General features: G+C 48.2%; 1 protein-coding gene and 1 long non-coding RNA gene across 3 annotated transcripts in view; one reads left to right on the forward strand and one right to left on the reverse strand.

The window, feature by feature from the left end:
- BCR (BCR activator of RhoGEF and GTPase) overlaps positions 1-23,594 on the forward strand; it is a 128,500-nt gene that overhangs the window by 87,567 nt on the left and 17,339 nt on the right. For both annotated transcript variants that reach the window (XM_050924452.1, XM_050924453.1), the window contains exons 9-16: positions 4,747-4,868; positions 6,249-6,417; positions 9,675-9,794; positions 10,785-10,860; positions 11,612-11,716; positions 14,089-14,163; positions 15,208-15,305; positions 16,058-16,189. In XM_050924452.1, the coding sequence (XP_050780409.1) occupies positions 4,747-4,868; positions 6,249-6,417; positions 9,675-9,794; positions 10,785-10,860; positions 11,612-11,716; positions 14,089-14,163; positions 15,208-15,305; positions 16,058-16,189 (897 nt within the window). The remainder of the gene's footprint in view (positions 1-4,746; positions 4,869-6,248; positions 6,418-9,674; positions 9,795-10,784; positions 10,861-11,611; positions 11,717-14,088; positions 14,164-15,207; positions 15,306-16,057; positions 16,190-23,594) is intronic.
- On the reverse strand, positions 16,194-23,042 carry LOC127035061 (uncharacterized). Its single transcript, XR_007769548.1, has 3 exons — positions 22,739-23,042; positions 21,352-21,451; positions 16,194-17,354 (listed from the first exon to the last, which is right to left on the reverse strand). It is a non-coding gene; the product is annotated as an uncharacterized LOC127035061 (long non-coding RNA).

The following is a 23,594-nucleotide window of genomic DNA, read 5'->3' on the forward strand; positions in this document are numbered from 1 at the left end:
CAAAAGAGCCTGTAGTCAGCTGGTTGGGAAATCCTTTTATTGTTTCCCTCTGACCTGCTGAACCCTCCCAGCCAGATGAGTCATCGCAGCAAAGGATGTGACCCCCAGCAGCTCCCTACTGGAAACAATCCCTCCCCCCGCCCCAATCAGTGATCAGCGGCCTGATGTGCACCTATTATACCAAGTCTTGTCAAGTTCCAGGAGAAGCGGGCAGATAAATCCATCCCCCAGCTCAGGCTCAGCAAGCACCCTGCTGTGGAGAGCGAGATCCCAGCCTGCTCTGCAAAGCCACTCTCCAGGCTTCCTTTCCCCCCACCCCTCTGCCCCTCGCCCACAGGAGCTGAAAGCTCCTTGGGTCATCTACTATGGAGATATCTCCCTGGGTCCCCCTTGCAGGGACATGTCTCCAGTAGGCTCATGAGTCAGGACTGTTAATAGAACAGAAGAGGAAAGAAAATCTCCCCCTCTGTGAGGCTTGGTAAATTTTTCCCTCCTAATCGCTGACTGGAATACATCCCCCTCTGCCCCCTTCCCTGACTTCCTATGCCTGACTAGAATACATCCTCCGTCGGGCTCCCCAGCCAGCCTCCTTTCCTGAGAAATCCCACCTCTGTAGGAGTCATTCCGGTGCCTCATGCTAGCATCTTGTCTCGAGGATCGGGATGACTTATCCCCCAAGTGCTGGATCAGATAAACTCAGCATAGATCAGCATTGCCTCAGGAACAGCATCACAGGCTGAACAGATGGTGGCTCTCAGCATCACAGCAGGGCTCTCTGCCTGTGGCGATACTGAACTTCCTGTTTGGGTTGATGGGGAATTTTGGACATGGAACTTTTCTGAGCAAATGGGAACCTGCTACTTGGAAGAGTCTGCCTGGATGTTTACAGGCAGGGGCTATGCAGGTGGCTTCTGTGGGTGAGGCTCTTGGTAACGGAAGGGAATGGATGCCCTGAGTGGGGTCGCGGGCAGTATGTGGATCTGGAATCCCAATGCCATGTGAGAATATTCACACTGTTAGTTCCCTATGGTCACTGCCTTTGCCTGCACCTAACCTCTCCCTCACACTCTTGTGATGTTATGGGGGGCAGGTGGGAACCTTCCGCACTCCATTGGCTGCAGTCCCTGGTTGTATTTGGAGCCATGGCCCAGGTAGTCCAGGCCTGTGGAGACTCTTCAGTTCTGGTCCTCAGCCTAGGTATCAGAGCACTGACAGATCCAGAGGGCAGATGAAACTGAGCCAGAGCCGAGCAGAACAGATTAATTCTCAAACAGCTCACGTGAGTCTGTGCAAGGAACAAGCGTTAGGCTATTTGCTGACTTTGCTGAATTTCTCAGAAGGGGGTGAACTGTCAGTGACCAGGCATTAGCTAGCAGGTATGGCCTCATTTGAGGCCCCTGTAAGAAGGAAACTTTCTCGCTGAGCCAGCAGCATCTCAGCAGGATGGGAGTCCTGCCTTGAATGGGCAGCTCTTTGGGCAAGAGCTGCCTTTGCCCCAGAAGCCACTGTGGCCTGTCCCCTCTGTTTTCAGATCGAGATTTAGAGACATGGTTTCCTTCAGTGCGGGATAGAGGCTGCAAACAGTGGCCTTGTTCCAGCTCTCTATCGGCTTCAAAGAGTGTTATGAAAGGAACCTCCTGGCTGGCTATTGAGCAAATAGTCGGGACCTTGTTAACCACACCTGCCTAACACTGTCATTCCCGGCCTGCCACAGGGGCCCAGCAGCAGTCTCCCCTAGGGCAGGATTGTGCCACGAGACCCTCGTGGGGTGGGGGGCAGAATGGAGGATCAGCATTGCACCCCAGAATTGCAACTGGGTAACAAACGGGACTGACGTGTGAGAACATATTTACACCTAAGGATGGTGAGCAGAGATTTGGCTGGCAACAAGCAGCTGTTCACAAGCCTCAGAGGAGCAGAGTTGATTTGCATCATAATAAATATTCATCAGCTCTAAAAACATTAAATTAGAGTTCTGGATTGCTGAAAAATATCATTTTTTCTGCCTCATTTCTCTCTCTCTCGAATTCTTCCCAGCTGTGGAAGGTGGGGATTTGCTCTTGACAAGGCCTATCCTTTGTTTCTGCCCAGACACTCCTGGTTCCATATCTGGGCTGCAGGTCGCTCTGTAGTCCTTGGGGGGGCAGGAAATGAGCACACATGAGTAGCAGAGATATTAATGCAGGCAGGCATGCTCTCCAAACCCAGGGAGGATTGAGGAGGCTCATGCCCTCCTAAAAATAAACATTGACACATCCACAGGCCTTTCCAAGCCTGACTCCCCACTGGATTCCCCTGCTCCCCAGGATCTTGCCCAGAAATGGTACCGTTATCTGTCAGGGAACAGGTTTACACCACTGACGAGGTGGAACATTTGCTGCTAGTGATCACACAATTGCAGTGACATTTGAGATTGGCAAGCATCCTTGGGACTGATTCCTGCTTTTTAGCACCCAGAAAAGGTATTATGGCAGCTTTGTGCAATGTGTTGGTTTATACTGGAAAATGTATGATGCTCTGACTGTGAACATGGAAACAAGAACTGGTTCTTGTGCTTCATCACTCTGCCTTGTATCCCCCACTGTTGGGACTCACATCACGGCATCAATAAAGGTAGTTTAGAGAGCAAAGCTCAGTGAGTGGGTGGGTATGAACAGCCTACAGATCTGTCCTCTACACTGAGTGTGTTCTGGGGATGTTGAGGAGAACAGTCAGTTAATGCACAGGGCGTTACATTTGCAGACTTAGGTTTAAACTCTGATTTGGTTACAAGTAACTGTTTGGATGTTTCAGTCTCATCCTATCCCAGTCAAAACATAGCGCAGCTTGGGAATTGGCAATTTTTGCATGCGAGAGCGTGGTACTGAAATAGGAGAGATCTGGTAGCTCAGGAGTAGGGTGCACTGACAAAGCTGTCTGTGTGGGGGATGATGGAGGGAGCAGATAGTAAAACAGCTGGGGGGAGGGAGGACTCGATTAGGATTGAATAACATTGGCAGAGCTATCGCCAGAATACCTAGGCATAAAAGTTATTGCTGCAGCACCAATCACCATAGCATCTAGGTGTGTGGACTCAACACCAGAGTAACGGGTGATGTAGGTCAGGGTTAGGGTGCATTGGCAGAACTCAGCAGAGAAGCCTGCTCGGTACTTGGATCAAGGCAGTGCCAGAAGATTTCCACTTTTGTGAGGATCAGACTTGCTTCCAAATTGAGAATCCCCAATTCGGAACCCTCTGCAAGATTTCGCCTCCCCTAGCTCACGTTCAGGCTGCCACTGATTCTGGCGGGGGAGGTCTGAGTACAGAACCGGCTTGAAACTGCAGTAGCTTGCTGATGACTACGTACTACTGCCTAGTTTTGCCTGAATGATGGGCCTCTCCTTCAGTGTGGGGCTCTGGAGCAAGGGGAGGAAAAGGGGGACAGTCGTCATGTCTGAAACAAACCACTTGGCCCAAGGAACTCATTCAGACCCTTGAAACTAGGAGCCTGTTTTCTGAGGGGGATAAAGGCATCAGAGCTATGCTCCAGGCTAATTCTGAGGTCTGATCAGTGTCTCATGTTTTGGGGAAATTGTATAGGGAATAGAAAAAGGTTTTAAATAAATACATAGGAAAAACACATCCAGATGGGACTGTTCGACTACTGGCTGATTAGGGACTGCTGGTGGATTTGCTAGCTTTTCTAAGCAAATATAGGTCCCTTATCAGCACTTGTTGGAATAGGGAAGCAGCAGGAATATTTAGCAGCTGCTGTGTACAGACAGGTACAGCGTGGCAAGGAGGGTGTTTCATGGTTTGGATGTGGTAGTTCTGCAGAGTGGCTGCAGCTAGATGCGAAAGCTTACCTGGTGAAGTGGTATATGCTGCCCTCTGCTAGCGAACGGTGGAATGCCTTGCTGTTGAAGGCTGCTGGCAAGCCCTGTGTGTGTGGTAATGGTCTGTCAATGACTTGCCATAAATTAAAGCAGCTGAAAGGATTTTGCTTGATGTTTCCAGCGAGGTTCCTTTGAGTGAGAGCTGGCAGGTGAAGTTTCAGCCCCCCAAAGAAAATGCTTGGAAAGTCAAGAGTGACTGGAAAGAGAGGCTGAGCCTGGAGAGTCTGGGTGACCCGTCCAGCATTTGCACCAGGCAGTGGGTAACCGTGTTCTGTGCAGCTCTCAGAAGTATTTGCCCTAAGCCAGCTGGCAGTTCACCAGCTGGAGGTGGAGATTTGTCTCCAGTTAAAAACTAAAACCCAACATTCAGCTGCTTTCTCTGGTTATGCACATGCCGCAAGTGATGGAGAGAGCAGCAGGAAGGGACTAGACCACAGAGAGTTAACTCAGTGGCCAGGATTAGCAGGAGAGGGGATGGCCCTCTGTGCAAAGTATGCATCCTTAGTGGGTCTGAGAAAGCCGGACGATAAAGCCTCAAGGAAGGACATGAACAGGGAGAGAGCACAAGTGGGGAAAGAAGTAAACATGCAGGCCTATTAATGAGACCCCTCAACTGATCATCCATTTCTCAGGCCCTGCTTCGGAGAGGCACACAGAGAGGGTCTCCCTTGGAACAGAAAGTCCTGGAGAGAGCAGTAGGTGGGGCAGGTTTGCCATGTTCCACCAGCGATGGGTCACATGGGGATCATGCTTTGGGCTGGTGCTAGGGAGGTTTATCTTACCGGCGGTACTGATGAGGCACTATAGTGCCTTGGCTCAGAGACCGACCCCTCCTCTCCTAACTAGAACTGTGTCTCCTCTTTCTGACAGCACCGGCAGCTCTTGAAGGACAGTTTCATGGTGGAGCTGGTAGAGGGGGCTCGGAAACTGCGCCACGTCTTTCTTTTCACTGACCTGTTCCTGTGCGCCAAGCTCAAGAAGCAGCTTGGCGGGTGAGGATTTTCCCGCTTGACACCTCATTTTCCGGTGCTTCACACGCTATATTCAGAGCAGTGGACTTGGCAGAACGCTAGTTCAGTGCATGCAGCTGCACCTAACTCAGCAAAGCTGCGGCCCATACAGGGAACATCGTACAATAGCATAGTCCTTCAGATGAGACAGACCCAAAATCCTGATCACTTCGGGGAGTTAACTACTGCCTGGCTACCTTCCTAAAAGCAGGGGTGCTAACTGTGGCATCCTGGACAGATTCCAGCTGGGGTCATTTAACTCTGCCTCCCTTCATTCCCCCTGCAGTTTCAGGTGGTGGTCTTCACTTCCTGCTACAGCCTGTGCTTAAGGTTACTCGCTATCTCCCTCTAGTGGGTGAATCTCACAGGGGTTTATGAGGCAGCTACAGCTTGTGAAAAACTTCTGCAGCAGGCAGCAGAGGCTCCTGCTGTTAGATCCAGAGGTCCCAGGTTCAATCCTCTCTGCCAAAGACCCACCCAGAGGCATCGCATTATATGATCGTAAGCTGTTGTGCAGCTTGCTGTGTTCTGCCCCCGAGATGGTTGTATTTAAAGATACAGTCAAACCTCGCAATAACATGCCCCACCATAACGCAAAATCGCATATATCGCGATCACAGGTTGGCTCCCCTTTAAGGTATAATACAGTATGGTACTGTACCAATGGTCCCCAACACCATGGCAGGGGAGAGAAGCTGCAGCCCTGCACATGCTGGGGACAGAGAATTCCGAGGCTGCGGGCGCCTGTGCTCTCTGTCCCCAGCAGGCGCGAGGCTGAGGCTCCTTTTGAAGCTAGAGAGAAGCTGCAGACCTGCACCTGCTGGGGACAGAGAGCACCGGCGCCCGCAGCCCTGGAGTTCTCCTGTCTCTGGCTGGCGGGGGGCTGCAGCTCCTCTCCCCTGCTGGGCACTAGGCACCAGGAGCACTAGGTGGTGTACCTCAATGCACCACTTTGGGGACCACTGAAAAACTGACTGGTTTGGCAACCCGTTATACCGCAACCCCACATTTAGCGTGCTGGAATTTTTTGGACCCCAAAGGTCGCGTTATAGCAGGGTTTCACTGTATCACTGTATTTGGGAAGTGCTTTGGGATGCTTAAGAGTGAGCACTGGATTAAAAAAAATAAAATCTATGGGCAGCACACTGTACGTAGCATTGTAGTGGGTATTGGCTCCTTCAAGATTCATTGCTGGAAAACAGACCTACCCCAGCTGTGCTTCCATCTTACAATGAGATTGAGCCTGCTTCACTGTCTTGTAACCTGCAGTGCTGAAACCTCCAGGGGGGAAAGCATTGAAGGAGCAGTGTGAGCTGATGGAGCGCAAGCGTGTTTTAAAGCCCTGTCCCCTCTTCTTTTCAGGAAAAGCCAGCAGTATGATTGTAAATGGTACATTCCGCTCACAGACCTCAGCTTCCAAACTGTGGATGAGTCCGAGGCAGTGCCCAACATCCCACTCGTGCCTGATGAGGAGCTGGATGCCATGAAGATCAAGATCTCCCAGATGAAGAATGACATCCAGCGAGAAAAGGTAATGGGAGCTGGAGCCGTCTTCCCCAAGCCCAGGGTGCATGTTGTGTCCCAACCTGTAAGTGGGATGCTGCTGGGGGGTGGGGATAACTCACCTCCAGAGTTTGTTTGGACAGATAATGCTGCTAAGCTGTGGCACTTGTTTGTGACATGCAGTGGAACTAAACGTTTGGTTACATATGTAGTGGTTGGTCAGGCAGCTATAGCTAGGCATGATGCAGTATCCCTTGTGTGATAGTGTCCTCTGGGCATCCAGGAATAACAAAGCATCCAGCAACTAGGCGTTGAATGTTCCCACGGTGTTGGCAGGCCCTGCTCAGGGTGCTGTGTCTTTGGATACACTTACTGTTGAAGGAGGAATTGGGAGGAATGGGGTAGCTTTTGTGCCGAGGTCACATGAGAGTGGATAAAATGTGGTGAGCCTGTTTTTCAGAGATTTCACCTCTTGGATATCTAAGCACGAGCCTGGGTGTGGCTTTAATCACATATAAAGATACCATATCAGCAGTGACTTCTAAGTGTGTTTGAAGCCTAGCGGATTTGGATGCATAAGCAGGTCTCTAGATAAACATGTCAGCCTCTTTCATTGTAGGCTCTGTGGTTCTAATGTTGTCCCCTCTTGGTTTGCTAGACATGCGTTTTCTCGGGTGTTGCAGAATCCAAGCCATTTCCTAAATGGGGTGGAGCTCCACCTGCCCCAACAGCAGAACCACTGCTGCATGGAAGTGTTGTCTGGCCACCTGTGAAGGGAAGAGGGGGATAGATCAGAAAATCGAGTCAAATCTCCTCCTCCACATTGAAGTCCCTCATTAGACCACATTATGGTGGTCTCATGCCAGAATCAATCACCCCGACATCTGCTGGGAGAGCAATACAGCAGTGCACAGACAATCCAGAAAGTTTTTGGAGAGTGTTGGGGAATAACTTCCTTTTGAAACTACTGGAGGAACCAACCCGGGGCTGTTCTCTTCTTGACCTGCTGCTTTCAAACAGGGAAGAATTGGTAGGGGAAGTAGAAGTGTGTGGCAGCCTGGGCAGCAGTGACCATGAGATGGTTGAGTTCAGGATCCTCACAAAAGGAAAGAAGGAGAGCAGCAAAATACAGACCCTGGACTTCAGAAAAGCAGACTTTGACTCCCTCAGGGAACTGATGGGCAGGATCCCCTGAGAGGCCAATACAAGGGGGAAAGGAGTCCAGGAAAGCTGGCTATATTTTAAAGAAGCCTTATTGAGGGCGCACGAACAAACCATCCCGATGTTCAGAAAGAATAGCAAATATGGCAGGCGACCAGCTTGGCTTAACAGTGAAATCTTCAGTGAGCTTAAACACAAAAAGGAAGTTTACAAGAAGTTGAAACTTGGACAGATGACTAGGGAGGAGTATAAAAATATTGCTTGAGCATGCAGAGGTGTAATCAGGATGTCCAAAACACAACTGGAGTTGCAACTAGCAAGGAATCTGAAGGGTAACAAGAAGGGTTTCTACAGGTGTGTTAGCAAGAAAAAGGTCAGGGAAAGTGTGGGACCCTCAATGAATGGGGAGGCAACTTAGTGACAGATGATGTGGAAAAAGCTGAAGAACTCAATGCTTTTTTTGCCTCCGTCTTCACAACCAATGTTATCTTCCACATTGCTGTCCTGGGCAACACAGTATGGGGAGGAGGTGAGCAGCCCTGAGTGGTGAAAGAACAGATTGAGGACTATTTAGAAAAGCTGGACATGTACAAATCAATGGGTCCAGATCTAATGCATCCGAGGGTGCTGAGAGAATTGGCTGATGTGATTGGAGAGCCATTGGCCAATATCTTTGAAAACTTGTGACAATCGGGGAGGTCTCAGACGATTGGAAAAAGGCAAATATAGTGCTCATCTTTTAAAAAGGGAAGAATGAGAACCCAGGGAACTACAGACCTGTCAGCCTTACCTCAGTCCCTGGAAAAATCAGAGTAGGTCCTCAAGGAAACCATTTTGAACCACTTGGAGGAGAGGAAGGTGATCAGGAACAGTCAACGTGGGTTCACCAAGGACAAGTCCATGCCTGACCAACCTGATTGCCTTCTATGATGAGATAACTGGCTCTGTGGATATGGGGAAAGCAATGGACGTGATATATCTTGATTTTAGCAAAGCTTTTGATACGATCTTCCACAGTATTCTTGCCAGCAGGTTAAAGAAGTATGGATTGGATGAATGGTCTATAAGGTGGATAGAAAGCTGGCTAGATTGTCGGGCTCAGCGGGTTGTAATCAATGGCTCAATGTCTAGTTGGCAGCCGGTATCAAGAGGAGTGCCCCAGGGATCGGTCCTGGGGCTGGTTTTGGTCAACATCTTTATTAATGATCTGGAGGATGGGGTGAATTGTACCCTCAGCAAGTTCGCAGATGACACTAAGCTGCGGGGAGAGGTAGATATGTTGGAGGGTAGGGATAGGGTCCAGAGTGACCGAGACAAATTGGAGGATTGGGCCAAAAGAAATCTGAGGAGGTTCAACAAGGACAAGTGCAGAGTCCTGCACTTAGGACGGAAGAATCCTATGTACGGCTACAGGCTGGGGACCGACTGGCTAAGCAGCAGTTCTGCAGAAAAGGACCTGGAGATTACAGTGGACAAAAAGCTGGATATGAGTCAGCAGTGTGCCCTTGTTGCCAAGAAGGTTAACGGCATATTGGGCATTAGTAGGAACATTATCAGCAAATTGAGGAAAGTGATTATTCAGCACTGGGTGAGGCCACGTCTGGAGTATTGCATCCAGTGTTGGGCCCCCCCACTACAGAAAGGAAGTGGACAAATTGGAGGGAGTCCAGCGGAGGGCAACGAAAATGATCAGAGGGCTGGGGCACATGATTTACGAGGCTGAGGGAACTGAGCTTCTTTGGTCTGCAGAAGAGAAGAGTGAGGGGGGATCTGATAGCAGCCTTCAACTACCTGAAGCGGGTTCCAAAGAGGATGCAGCTAGGCTGTTCTCTGTGGTGGCAGATGACAGAATAAAGAGCAATGGTCTCAAGTTACAGTGGGGGAGATCTAGGTTGGATATTAGGAAATACTATTTCACTAGGAGGGTGGGGAAGCACTGGAATGGGTTACCTAGGGAAGTGGTGGAATCTCCATCCTTAGAGGTTTTTAAGGCTCGGCTTGACAAAGCCCTGGCTGGGATAATTTAGTTGGTGTTGGTCCTGCTTTGAGCAGGGGGTTGGACTAGATGACCTCCTGAGGTCCCTTCCAACCCTAATCTTCTGTGATTCTCTCTCTGTTCTCTAGAGGGCTAACAAGGGCAGCAAGGTCATTGAGAGGTTGAAAAAGAAGCTGTCTGAGCAGGAATCTCTGCTGTTGCTGATGTCTCCCAACATGGCTTTCCGGGTTCACAACCGGAACGGCAAGGTAAGCTGCTCCATGGTTGTCTCTGAGGCCTTGCATACAGGACCAAGAATGAGGCGCAAGAGGGGGGACTGTGTGCATGTGCGTGTCACAGTGCCCCATCCAAGGGAATCGGATCTGCTCAAGCATTCATCAGTTTGTAATTGTCTCGTCATCCAGTGGCTTGTCTGAAAATAGTCTCCAAGCTCAGATGTCCAGCCTGTGCCACGCTGAAGGCCACGTTGGCAACTTACCAGGAGCCCAAGCGTTAATTTGCATGTATATTTGCATTTTTAAAAATATCAGAAATTCACCCCTCGCCCTACTGTCTGCCTGTGCTTGGTTCCAACCAGATAGGGGTGGGAACTGCATCACTTCCCCTGGGATAAAGCCCCACAGCTGCTGCGCGATAGCCTCATCCTTTAGTAAAGTTGCAGGGGGAGGGTACTCATAGGTCTAGTTTCATGGCTGTAGACTTCATTGGTCCCCTAGTGCTAACAGACTATGGAGATGCTCTCTTAGCTAGTGGGAGAGGCTCATGGGGTTAGATTTATCTCCAGTGCTGTATGCGTGGGGTTATTGTTGACTGTGGTATCTGCATGTACTCGGCAATGCATTGTTTCAAGATCTAGTCACCAGCATTTTCTTCAGCTCATTTTGAAGGCATTTTGGCTTCTGCTTCCTTAGCCACACATCTGCCTAATCTCCATGGCACGCACTATTGGCTGGCCTGGCCAGAGTAGACAGCAGTCATGGAAGCTCATGCTGCCACAGTCCCAGCGGCCGTTAAAAGGGTGGTCCTTTGAAGAAGCCCAGGCTGCAGGTGTCCTCAGCAGCATGCCTTCAGCACCAGCAAGAGGGCGTTCACAGTGCCAGGGTCCCGGCTGGCACTGCCAAAGCAGTGCTGGGAGGAAGCTGGCAGGTGTACAAGTGGGGTCTGGATCCAGTAACTCTCACTGGGAGATGGTGGGTCAGAATGACATGTTCCTTGTTCCCTTGTCTCTTCCTGCATAGAGTTACACATTCCTCATCTCGTCAGACTACGAACGGGCAGAGTGGAGAGAGAACATCCGGGAGCAGCAGAAGAAATGTGAGTGTCCCTTGTCCAATCAGAGCCCTTGTCTTAGGGCATTCTAGAGACCATCCAGCTGGGTAACCTCCGCGCATATGCCTCTCTACCCTGCCAGGGAGGAGGAGTCAGGGAAGGGATTGTCCAACCTTCCCCTATCCCGGGGAGTTAGCCAGAAGTGGGGAATGGCCCCCTGCCACAAGGAGAAGGAGATGTGTGAATATCCAGGAGACAACATGGATGAATTTATTTTCTTCTCCTGCCCTGTCACTGCAGTTGAAGCCAGTGGAGGTGCTTTTGTTCCCAGCCCTAGATGTGAATGTCTGGGAGCTAGGGCACAGGGAGAGCTCTCCCCAGTGGAATCATTTCTCTCATTGACCTGCCAAAACCAGAGTCGTCTACCCTTCTGGGGCAGTGAAAGGCCCATCCTGTTCCCCTGCCTTTGCCTAAAGGGAGTGCTTTATTTTTGGAGAGGGGTTGGCTATCGCTCTATCAGGTGAGAAGAGTCTTTCATTCTGTGTGCAAGATCCAGAGACTAGCCATAGGACAAGTGAACCCCTGCATGTGACTGAGCTGAAGCCTCCTGACAGTATGGCCAAGGAGCCTGTGCTTGAGCTGGGGTTCCTTCCAACCAGAGAAATGTTCCCTTATGCCATCTGCTAGCATTGCCCTGGAAGCTTCTGTCAGTACCCTCTGCCTGGGCTTGGGGGGAGTGTCCATGGAGCTCTGTGCCCTGGGCAGATACCATTCCCTCTCTGAATTTCCTTGACAGGCTTTAAAAGCTTTTCGCTCACGTCCGTGGAGCTCCAGATGCTGACAAACTCCTGCGTCAAGCTTCAGACCGTCCACAACATCCCCCTTACCATCAATAAAGAAGGTGAGAGCGGTTGTCAGTGCCCTCATGTGGACCAGCTACAGTTATAACCCAGCCCCTGCCTTTCCTTTACATCCCTCTTGTCCTGCTCTTACCATTCAGGCCTCAAGACAGCTGTGAGTGGATGGTCTTATAAAACAATCCTGATTCTGACCACACTTAAACCCTAAACAACCCAGGTCTGCTGCAGCTAGTTGCTCTAGGAAGATTTGATGGCCCCCAGAAGCTTGCTCTGAGTAGACAAGATGCAGCAAGCAGAGGGAGCAGGCAGGGGAGGGTCTGCTCAAAGGTTCCAGAGTTATTCAGTCCCACAGTATAAATAAATACAATCTGTGGAATGTTTGCAGTTCACTTTCTCCCCCACTGCTCCTTTGACAATGAATTCCTGCCCATCCCCTGTGGCTTTTCTCCATCTCCCCCACTGTTATTGGGTGGATTCTCATATTATTTCAGTTGTTATTGTTCCTTTTACTTTTCCCCATCATTCAATGGCCTGAAGTCCCTCCCCCTGTCCTCCTACCACTAACCCCCTAGCCATTGTACCCACAGCAGCTCTGGCCACTAGCCCCACTCGTTCCTGCTGGAGTCCAGCCCTTCCACTTCCCTGGCACATGGATGTCTGCGGCATTCTCTCTTAGATATATTCTTTAGAATGTGATTTAAAAATGAACAGGCTGGACATGAGAAAAAGGGGTGAAGTAGCCACAGTCCTGCCTATGACTGAGACAGGCACGTAGGATTTTCAGATGGCATGTGTGTGGTGGGGAAGCTGCTCTGTTCTGTTGTGCTATCTCCATCTTCGTCAGCTGGAGGCATGAGTGTGAAATTATTTTGAGCTGACTTGTTGAAATTCTTGGAGTGCATGTTTGACAGGGAGGCATTTATAATGAAATGATGAGTGCTACTCCTGAGGCAGCAAAAACGTGAAATGAAGCAAATGTAGGGAGGCAAAGTGTCGGAGATGCTGAGAGCATGTTTGTGCTGGTTCTCAGTGAGTAGATTTGCGGAGTGGTGCATGTCAGTTAGTGTGATGGTGAGTTTGCAGATACGAGTCCAGTATTCAGAAATGCAGCCTGTACATAATCGCTATCTATCATATGGTTTCTCTGTAAGAGTCCGGGGTGTGGGCAGTCTGGCCTACTGGTTGTTACTGGGCTGGTGTCATGGAGCCAAGGGCTGGCCACAAGGCGGTAGTTGGAAAGCAGGGATCCAAGTAGGTGCAAGAACTGAAATAAGTAGGCAAGAGTCAGGGTCAGAGACTCAGATTCAGGAATAGTTACGAGACTGGAGTCAGGAGGCAAGAGTCAGCGACAGGCCAGAGTCAGAGGCCTAAGGTCAGACAGCAAGGCAAGGTCTGGAGCTGCAGCAAGGCAGAATTCTGCCTGCTTGCTCAGGCAACTTCTTGGAGCACCTCTAGGGCGAAGTAGTAACCGTGGGCCAATCAGAAGGCTGCAGGGTGCTGTTGCTCTGAACACTTTGGGCAGTACTTCCTGCCGCACCTAATCTTCACAGTGCTCCTAGGCAGCAGCTCTGCATGGTGTCCTGCTGGTGATGGGGGAGTGTCAGCTGCCCCAGGCTCCACAGACCCAGGTTCTAGTCCCGCAGATCCTTACAATCTCTGACTCTTAATGCCAGGCCAGTGTTAAAGGGATGCCAGCAGCTTAAGACTCACTCTTCTGTCTGAAAAGTTTTACCTACTGTGGTTACAAGTAACAGCTAAAATCGGTGTCGCTGACAGATTAGAGAGAAAATCCTCGACTGAGAGATAAGAAAAGCTGAGTTGGATCTAAGTTTTTCCCTACTCTGCCACTGACTGGCTGGGTTACTTTGGGCAAATGTCTTCACTGCTCTGTATCTGTTTCCTCTGTAATCCTTGTCTGTCTCACCTATTTAGATTACAAGTTCTTTGAGACAGGAACTCTCGCTTATTCTGTAGCGTGCCCAGCTCACTGGGGCCCTTATCTCACTTAGGACCAGCAGGTGCTGCTGTAATATAAAAATACTTTTCAGTTTTCCTTTGTGCAGTTGACAGCCCTTTGTGTATCATCAGTTTCGCTTCTTTACCCGTATAGACAGTTGGTTTCTTCTGTTGTTTGGGACTTTCACAGCAACACTGGGAGAGATGAAAAATTTAAAAATAATGAAGTGTGATTGTAAAAACTCCAGAACTGTCAAGAGGAGTCTGGGAAAGGAGTGATACCTGGAGCAACTTACAACTCCTTTCTAAAAAAAAACCTGACTAGATGTCACGTTCCTGCTACCGGGATTAGACACTTCATCTTCCACTCTGCAATCTCTGTGATGTAAATCTCCTCCTTCTTCCCCTTTGCCACCTCTGTGAAGCTGAACTAAAATTTCTTGGGTCTTTTGTACAGATGACGAATCGCCCGGGCTCTATGGATTCCTGAACGTCATTGTTCATTCTGCTACGGGGTTCAAGCAGAGCACAAGTGAGTTGCAGATCTGTGACATGCAAGTGGGGGTCTGTTAGGGCCAAAGGACAAGAATGGGGTACTCTGGGCATGGAGATGTCAGTTTGGGGATACAGGGTTTGGTGAAGAGAGTCAGTTTGGGTGATTGGGAGTGGGGGATTAGTGTACATTTAGGGGATGCTGACTAGCTTTTTGTAGGGATAAAAGCTCTCAAATAGACCAGGCTCCAACACAAATCATTTCACTCTTACCCTATTTTCTGTCATTTTTCTTACTGTATGTGCTGCTTACCCAACAGTTCATGGGTAAATTGGCTCTTGCTCCCTCGTTGCCCATTTTCCAACCCTGTTTGATCCTGCAGTTAAATCTCAAGGCTCAATCCCTGATCTCGCAGTAACATCATCTCTGGTAATAAACACTGGATTAGGAGTTCACTGGCGGATCAAGCAGAAGGCAAAGCTGAGCAGTGTGTGGGGTGGGGAGAGCGTCCTTGTTAAAATACACACACGCTTTCTGCAGCAGCTAAGGTAATTCGGGAAGATCCCAATCCAGTTTCCACTGAAGTCAGTGGGGTCTTCCTTTGGGCTCTGCTGAGCGTTGGAATGGACCCTAGCTTCCAGGGCGCCCAAATTTCTCTCTGTGTAACTGCACACAAAAACAAATCTAAGAAAGGAGGAGACAAAGTGCTGTTTCTGCTAAGCGACAGAAATGCATCTTCTGGCTGAACTGAGGAATGTGTGCCAATACCAGGGAGGACGCATTAAGGGCCTCTGTGTGCTAAGGACACTTACGCTGCTGTGGTTACACCAGCGTAATTACACCCATACTATGTAGCTGCAAACCCATAGTGTAGACCCATTGCACAGTGTAATACAGGCCATGCACCAGCACAGGGTAAGCTGCATTACATAGCCCGTGTACATTGATTGTTTGCACTGTTGTAGCTACATTGGTTCCAGTGTCCTCAGTATAGAGAGGTCTTTAGGTGAGAAAGCATCTAGGAAGAAATGCTTATAGAAAAAAATTATGGTAATCTTAACTGATTCTGTGTCTCACCTCCAGACCTGTACTGCACATTGGAGGTGGATTCCTTTGGATATTTTGTGAACAAAGCTAAGACCAGAGTGTACAGGGACACTACGGAGCCCAATTGGAATGAGGTGGGTATGGAGAGTTCTTCATGTGATTTATCAGACATGCTGGGCCTTGTTTATCACCTTGGGGCAGAACATTTGCAAATGAAGTGGCTGTTTGGTTTGGAATCTATACTGCATGAACTGGACCCTTCTCACATGTGCAGCACATCTGGAAGCACAGTCTGCAGGTTCCTGTTGTTTCCTCTGGGCTGTCACCGTTTGTAGGAGGTTTTAATCTTGCAAACTCACTGATGAAATGAATGTGTCAGCAGCAGATGCCCTTTGTGTGATCAGCCAGCTGATTGTACTGCCCGTGTGTGTGTGTGTGTGTGTGTGTGTGTGTGTGTGTGTATATACTTAAAAATAAATAAATAAATATGTGGCAATACACTGAATAAGGAAGTATTTTTCAAAGGGGAGGGTACAGTTATAAACTTAGCTTTCAGCATCCTGCTTCTATATAGCAGGCGTATTTTAAACCTAGTGTAATTACACACAAGACATATGGGACCATCTATTTATTTCAATGGTTCACCACTACAGTATATTGAAACTTGACCAAGGGACACCTCCAGAGTGTCCCCCAAGTGGGCTCAGTACTGTTCTGCTTGACCTCTCTTTAAGACCCACTCCATTAGACAAGAGATCTATGTCAGTCCCTTGAGTGGTCCCTTCAGATTGGTTTCAGTGAGGCTGTACAGAGTCAAATATCCAGAAGACTCTATCTCCTTGTTAACTAATTGCTGCTCTTCCCCTTCTCCTTCCCCTTGCTGCAGGAGTTTGAGATCGAGCTGGAGGGATCGCAGACCCTACGGATTTTGTGCTATGAAAAATGCTACAATAAAACCAAGCTCACCAAAGAAGATGGAGAGATCACAGATCGAATCATGGGGAAAGGCCAGATCCAGGTAGGGCTTGCCCGTATCCATTTCTAAGCCCTGTGCTAGGATAAACAATGGAGCTTTTGAATCCTGGAGTTCCCTTGTCTCTGCTAGAGAATGCCCCGAATTCTGGAAATCAGGCAGCCAGGTTGGGGATTCTTTGAGACACAGCTGGGAGGTTAAATGTGACACTGGCCCTTTTTATACTCCTCTGGTCCCAGCGTTGGTGGCATTCTGCAGGGGGTTTATTGTTGGAGAGAATTGGGTGATTCATCTTTTCTCATGTCTGAGATCCTCCTTGGAGAATTCATGGTCACAGCTCAAAGTCACTGAGGCCTGTGTGCTCCATTTGCACAGGGAAGGAGAGAGTGAGGAGAGAGACATGACGGTGGCCTCTATCAGTCCCCTAATAAATCAGTCCAGAGAAAATGCTATCTGCCCTACTGTACATGCCGTGAGTGTACTGATATGATGGTAAAAGCAAGCAGGACATACCTGTTGCTCTGACAAGAGCCATGTTCAGAACTTTGTGTCCATAACAATAGGGTACATCTAAGATTTAAATGGGCTGTATGACCTCTTCTTCATTGAGAAGCAGCGTGTAACATTTCTGTGTGTTTTGCAAGTACCAGAGGGTTGGAGAGATGATGGGTTGGCAGCAAAAGGGGCTGATGCTCCCAGAGAACTGAGTGGCGGTGGTCTAAAGTTCTAGGCATTAAGTTTCTGACAAAGATCCCAGCTGTTGCAGGATGGGGGCAGGTTGAACATGTTGTATGATTCGCTCTCCTCCTGCGAGTCTCTTCCATTCTTTCCTGAAGCCCCAGTGACATGCTGGGAAAGTTGTCCTGAGTATGGTATTTGTTTGAGTTAGACCATAAACTGTTCAAGGCATGTACCCTGTCTGTGCATGTGTTCTGTAAAGCATCCTGCATGCTTATGGCACTCCATGAAATAACTACCAGTACTCGTCACCCATTTCTGTCCGTTTCCTCGCCTCTCTCTCGGCACTGCTTTCTTCGACAGCTGAGAGGTAACCGCACAGGCCTTGTCCTCCTATTTCAAAGGGAGCTGAGTCTGGGCATGGTGTCGCAGTCCTCCTTCATTCATGGGGCCTGTCAAGACTGGTGTCCAAAGGAGCTGCATGAGATCTCCATGTTGTCATCAAGGACAGCTTTGTCATCAGACCGGACCTCTGGGAGATATTTGAAAGAAAACGAATATTCAGATAGTAAAATTGGTAAACAGGGATATTAACAGGCCACTTCACCTTGACTGGTCTTTTCGAATGTGTGCTAACTTCTGCAAAACTATCTGTTCAATCGTGTATTTAGCTGTGACACTGTAAAGCCAGGTCTACCCTACAGATCTGTATCTGTTAGATCAGTATAACGGTGTTGCTCAGGTGTAGATAGTATTATGTTGGCGGGAGGGCTTCTCCTGTTGACGTAGCTACCACCTATTGCAGAGCTGGATTAACTGGGCTGATGGGAGAAGTTCTCTCATTGGGGTAGGAGTGTCTTCACTTAAGCGCTACAGCTCCACTGGTGCAGTGTTTTAAATGTAGACCTGCTCTTAGTCCCTTTCGCAGACCTGAAGAAGAGCTCTGAGTAGCTCAAGAGCATGTTTGTCTCACCGGCAGAAGTTGATCCGATAAAAGATATTACCTCACACACCTTGTCTCCCGTATAGCACAGTCAGGCTAACAGGGACTGGTTACTTCCTTTGGGGCTGTGCTGACTGATGCTCAAAGTTTCAGCCTTGAAGCTCTTAGTTGTGCTTTCATCAGTGCCCCCTCCACCTGTCTCCCCCCCCCACATAAGCAAACCCTGGATTTTTTCAAAGGCTTCAGATACAGCTGGTTTAAAAAAAAAAAAAAAAAGTCTTTAAAACTTTTTTAGGCAAAAAATGGCTTTTCAGTGAAACAGCCATTTTCACAAAAAACTTTCAATTTTTTGTTAAATTTTTCCATTTTTTCATAATTGAAAAAACAAAATTTGTTTTTTGGTTAAACTTCTCAGTTTTCAATCAGGAAAACAAAACAAACAAAAATAAAAAATAATTAAAATTGGTTTTGGGAATTTTCGTTTCCTGGCAAAAACCCTGAACGTTTTCAAATAAATAGTTCAATAAAATAATTTTTGACTGGCTCTAAGGTCAGGTTTCCACTGTAGCCCTAAATAGAAACAATCTCCTGCTTTTGCATGTTTTATCGGATTTTTCTCCCCCTAATTTTATAAAGAAACCCTCCCATCACATTTCTGAACTGGCTGAAATTAGGCCAGGTCAGGCTGTCCTTAATTCTCAGGAATTTCTGTCCCATCACAGTATTTATTTTTAGGACTATTGTGTAGTTTTTAAAAAAAGAAAAAGAAAAGAGGCGGGGAAAAGAGTCCTAAAATAACCCCTCTGCTGGGATCTATGGTTGATAAGAATGTTATGGGCTGATTGATTGATTAATTTTTTTACCAGGCCACTGAATGCTCCTTTTTAAAATCAGGAAATACTCCTAATATAACAAAAAAAACAAGTAGTGGGGATAAACTTGTGGAAATTGTGATTAGTGACGTCAGCATTTGCACCTTTTGCTATTTTGAATATTTGTTTTCTTTCAAGACATTTCCAGAGGCTTTTGGTTTGTGTCATTTTTTTCACTTAAGAGCCTCTGGAGTTTTGTGTTGTTGTCATTATCCAGGTCAAAGTTTGCCCTCGGTTGAGATGAACACTATTCCGTGGAAGCCAGTGGGAAGGGGGTGAGCTTTTCCACAGGCTCCTTGAGCCTAGCCAGCTTAGCATCCCAGAACAGTCAGAGTCACGTCCACATCCTCCCATTGCAAAAACTAGGAAAAAAATTATTTTGGCTAAAACCACCATGTATTCTAAACCTTTTATTATTATTGTAAATCTGCAACTTCCTACTACTGGTATTTGTGACTCACCAAATTCTGTGTTGCAGAGACAAAGACAATGAGCCTAGGAGACCAGGACTGTTTTCTGCAAAAATTTTATTAGCTCTGTCTGTTGCATAATGGTAAAGGAGGAAGGAAAGCTGTAAATTGTCCATCTGTGCAGAAAATTGTAGAGGCTTCCAAGAACTGGCAGCAGTTTAATGGCTCCCATTGCTCATATGTTCCTTTCCTATGGAATGTTTTACCTACCTCTTCTATGTCCACATGTAAGAGCTTTATTATTGGTTGTAGACTCCAGCTTTTCCCCAGATTTTATGAGCCTCAGAACTTTATTGTGAGTGTGCTGCTTGTGAACCTAGCAGGAAAATCCCCCTCCTAGGGCCCCTTCTCTCTGTCCTCGGAAGGGCAGCAAGCCGAACAGCTCTTTAACACCCTGTGTATGCACAGACATGCCTACCTACAATGTCAGATGCATAGATAAATGAAGTGGCGACAGAAGATGTGCTTCTGCAGCAGTTCTCAAATGCAGCCACTGCGGTTGCATGTGGCCACCAGTGGCTTTTCTTGCGGCCACAGTCTTCTAGGCAGTGCTATGGGAGAGGGTGCAAAGCAGTCGTCCCTCCCACAGGGCCACCAGCAGGGGTTGGACCCTGCCCCCCTCTGAAGAGACAAGTGCTGGAGAAGCGGGCAGCTAGTGAATTTCCTGGGGATGGTAGGGCTAGGCTCCAGCCCTGGTGTGAGGGCAGGCAGCAGGTTCTGGCCACGGGCCTCCAATCCCCAGCTGTGGGGCTCACACTCCCATCTCCCTGGGCCCCGCTGCCTCCGCCAGCCCATCATGTTTCCCTCCCCCATTTGCCCCCTACCAACCTTCCCATCCAAGGCTTAATTTGTCCCCGGGCTTGCCAGGACTGAGCAAGTCTGCTGCTGTGAAAAGTGATATTTATATGTTTGTTAATACCACTTTTCACAGCAGCAGACTTACTAGCTAGCAAGTCTTTTTAAAAAAGCAAGCAAAAAACCCAAAAGTAACAAGAACAACAAAGACAAGAACCCGCAAAGCACCTTATTTGTGTTTCTATTCTGTTCAGGGCCAGTAAAGAGTAGAGACAACTACGTTATTTTATTACTGAGTCTGCAAAATGTTTCAATAAATTACAATGATTTGGCTGTGTCTATGGGCATGTTTATTTCTTTTTCCTAATGTTAATTAAGTATTTTAAGAAAAATTTCAGCGCAGCCACCAGTAAGAGTTGGTTGCACTTTAAGGCCCCCAAAAAATGTGTTGTGAGAACCCCTGTTCTAGGCCACAGTGCAGGGATGGGGGATGGTGTCAGGATATTATTTCTTACCATAGCAGGGAACTTCTGGTTTAGTTACACGGAGACTGTCAGCTCCACTCATCTCTAGCTAAGATTTTTTCCCTCTCCATTGGGCCCTTTTGCCCTCTGGATTTTGCCCTTCTCCATCTGGCAGACTCATTTCCCTGCGTCTCTAGCTCTGCAGGAATTAACATGGATGCCTTTTGTTTACTCTTCTGCCTCTGCATCCGGGTGAGTGAGGATGTCAGCGAAAATATGGCCAGCCCTGGGATAGGCTGCAAGAGTGAACAGACGCTGTGCACTGTGATCCAGCTCCTTAAGCCAGTACAGTTCTGAACAACAGTTATTTTCTCTGCATGAGCAGCTCAGACAAGCCCAACCCTCTTTCCCCCCAAAACAGTGCTGGAAGATGTGGGGATGCGGGAGGGGAGGAGGATGTGACCTTAGAGCACAAATATTCTGATGCCCTGACAGCGGTTTGCCAATATTCCTCTGTTGCCATGCAAGACCATCACTCTTATCTGTTTCATTATCTGGGCTGGCTGGTTGAATTGCACAGGGCTATCTCCCTTCCTCTCTCTGTTATTTAGACCTACAGATAAATGTTTTTCATGCAAAACTAACAGTCACAGGCTGCAGCCCCTAAGATCCACCTCCAAAACCATTTACACACTCAAGTTAATTTCAGAAGCTTGACCATGCGGAACAGCATCTCAGCAATGAAAAGAGGGTGGAAATGAAGAAAGCTCTGGGTCATGCCTAAAGGGCAATGGGGGAGGGTTTAACATGTCAGTGGTGAGCTCTCGGAAGAATGGGTCCAGGTAGGACTGGGTGCTTCCAGAACTAACGAGCCACAGACAATACAGTTTCCCATTGGTTACAATTAGAAACTGCCGGAGTGTGAAACTGCCATGGAAATTCAAGAAAGGAAGTAATATGAATAAATAACGTAAAATGCACTAACCTGAAAAGAGGCGTTTCTTGTTTCCTCCGCTTCCCTCTTCCATCGATTCCTCTTTCAGTCCTTTGTTCTTCCCTTTCTGTATCTTTCCGTTGCTCTTTCTCTGAAAAGCCAATGCACTGTGTGTTGGGTTACTGAGCCAGACCAGAGCCTTTTCTCCTGAGTCCCTGGCTTACCTTCCCCACCACCTCATGTGCTGCTGTCTCTCTGCCACGTGCCTCTTTCCCCTGCATTCCTAATTTGGGTCTCTTCTCCTTTTGCCTGACCCATGAGGCACTAAGTGCCCTCAGCTCCCATTTCCACCACTTTCTCCTCCTCCTCTTCCTCCTTGTTGTCGTCATTTTTACTTAAATGGGTGACACGGCTCCTCAGCTGCTTCTGGGCCAGGGTCCTTCCTGCAGAAATCCCTGTTGTGCTGAGTTGGTTTGTGCTGTTGTGATCTGTGCAGGCTGTAGAGAGGAATTTGCTTGGCTCATTTGCATTTCACTTTATAGCTCATCACAAGGAATAGGCAGCTGTGAAACTCAACAGGGCAATAGAGCAGTTCTGTTCACACTGCAGCTGAATATTTGCTAGCAACAGCAGAGTTTAAAGGTGGTCCTGGCCTGCTTTCCCTGAGCAATGAGGAGAACTATACCAGACTCTGCTATAGACTGTCTTTCCTACCTCATTGGAGAGAGTCTGTAGCAGGTCTGTCCTTGTCCTCTTTGGTTGTGGAAACATGCCAGACACAAGTTTTGACTGATTCAGGAGATGTGTGGAGAGATCACTGGGTATTAAACCAAGTTTAATGGAAGTTGCACCCAGTCTTAAATCATGGCAGAGGCAGCCTTCTCTAGGAGCCAGCCCCAGCCTTCGGTAACACACTCGGACTGACAGCTTGTGTTATGGCCTAGTTCGCTCAGAGCAGCTGCCGGTCGGGGGGGACACATCATCTGCAGATGTTCTCTTCCTGGATGTTCCATTTTCTAGGTCATTGATCAATAAATCAGACCTCAAGCCAGTCAGTCTGACCCTCTGCTTGTTACCACCCCGCTCTGTGCTGAAGTGTCTCACTTACTAGCACCCTTTGTCTTCATTCTCCAGGCCAGAACCCAGTCTGCTCCAGCTGCCCTTTCCCCACGCTGGAGGTCAGTTATCTACATGCTCCAGTACTGCAAGCTTGCTCAAAGCTAGGTAGATTATGTTCTTTGCTTGCCCTTGGCCCTGTTATTTCCTCCTGTGGTGTTAGGCCTGATCTTCCCATCTTGCTCAGCAGCACCAAGTGGTTTTTTTTTTCCCCAGGTCTCATTCTTTTATTTGTTTATCCCAATAGCACTTTAAATAACAATGTGAAAAGCACTTTAACCTTGAATTTTTAGGACTATATAATTACAGGGATGGCACTTACCACCTAACCTTGAATTTCTCATGCACCTTCCTCCCAGCTTCCTCTCCATAGAGTACACATTGTTCTGTTTGGAGAGGTTCCAGCCTGGGGGGAGTAGGAGTTCTTCCAACCCAGAGTTCAAGGGTAGGGGGAGCATGTGTTCATATGGATGGTGGAGGAAGGGACAGGCAGGAGAAGCTATTATATCAGCCTTCAGCAGGCACCAGGGCTCACTCACAAAGGGTAGTCGTCCATCTGGCTGTTGCCTCCAAAGAGCACTTGCCTGAGGTCGCTGATGGTCCTAACCAGCCATATGCTGTGTGCTCTGGAGACAACGAACAAGAATGCAGTTGGCTTATGCTTTGAAACATCTGTTGACTTGCATTCATCTTGCCAGACTGGTGCGAGTTAGTAATTTGTGAGCCTCAGCTGATAATGGAGGAAACGCTAAGTGGGGCCTGCTGGTACCATCCCTGTCATATAGCTTCTTGTGTAAATATTCAGAACGCCCAGGCCCACTCTGAGCGTCAGCACCCAACTCTCTCTTGCCCCCTGCCCTCCCCAAACTTAGCCACTGCTTCTAGGCTATGAATACCTACCATTGTAAGGTGCAGAGTAAAAGCACAATCTGGTCAGAGAGCCTTGGCCTTATTAAACATGGGAGAGATCATCAGAAAGGCCATTTCAGCAGAGTCCTTAGTGAAAGGCCATTGCAGTTGGCTGGGCTCAGCTGTGTTGCACAGGAAACCAAACATTTCGGAACTGGTTTCCTCCTGAGCCTGGGAAGGGAATGTGTTTGCTGAAAGAAACCTCTCACGCTGCAAAATTCTTCCAGCTTGGAAATTCTTGCGGCGTGGGTGGGAATGATGTAGATTGT

Source organism: Gopherus flavomarginatus, chromosome 15 (assembly GCF_025201925.1).
Source record: "Gopherus flavomarginatus isolate rGopFla2 chromosome 15, rGopFla2.mat.asm, whole genome shotgun sequence".
NCBI lineage: Eukaryota > Metazoa > Chordata > Testudines > Testudinidae > Gopherus > Gopherus flavomarginatus.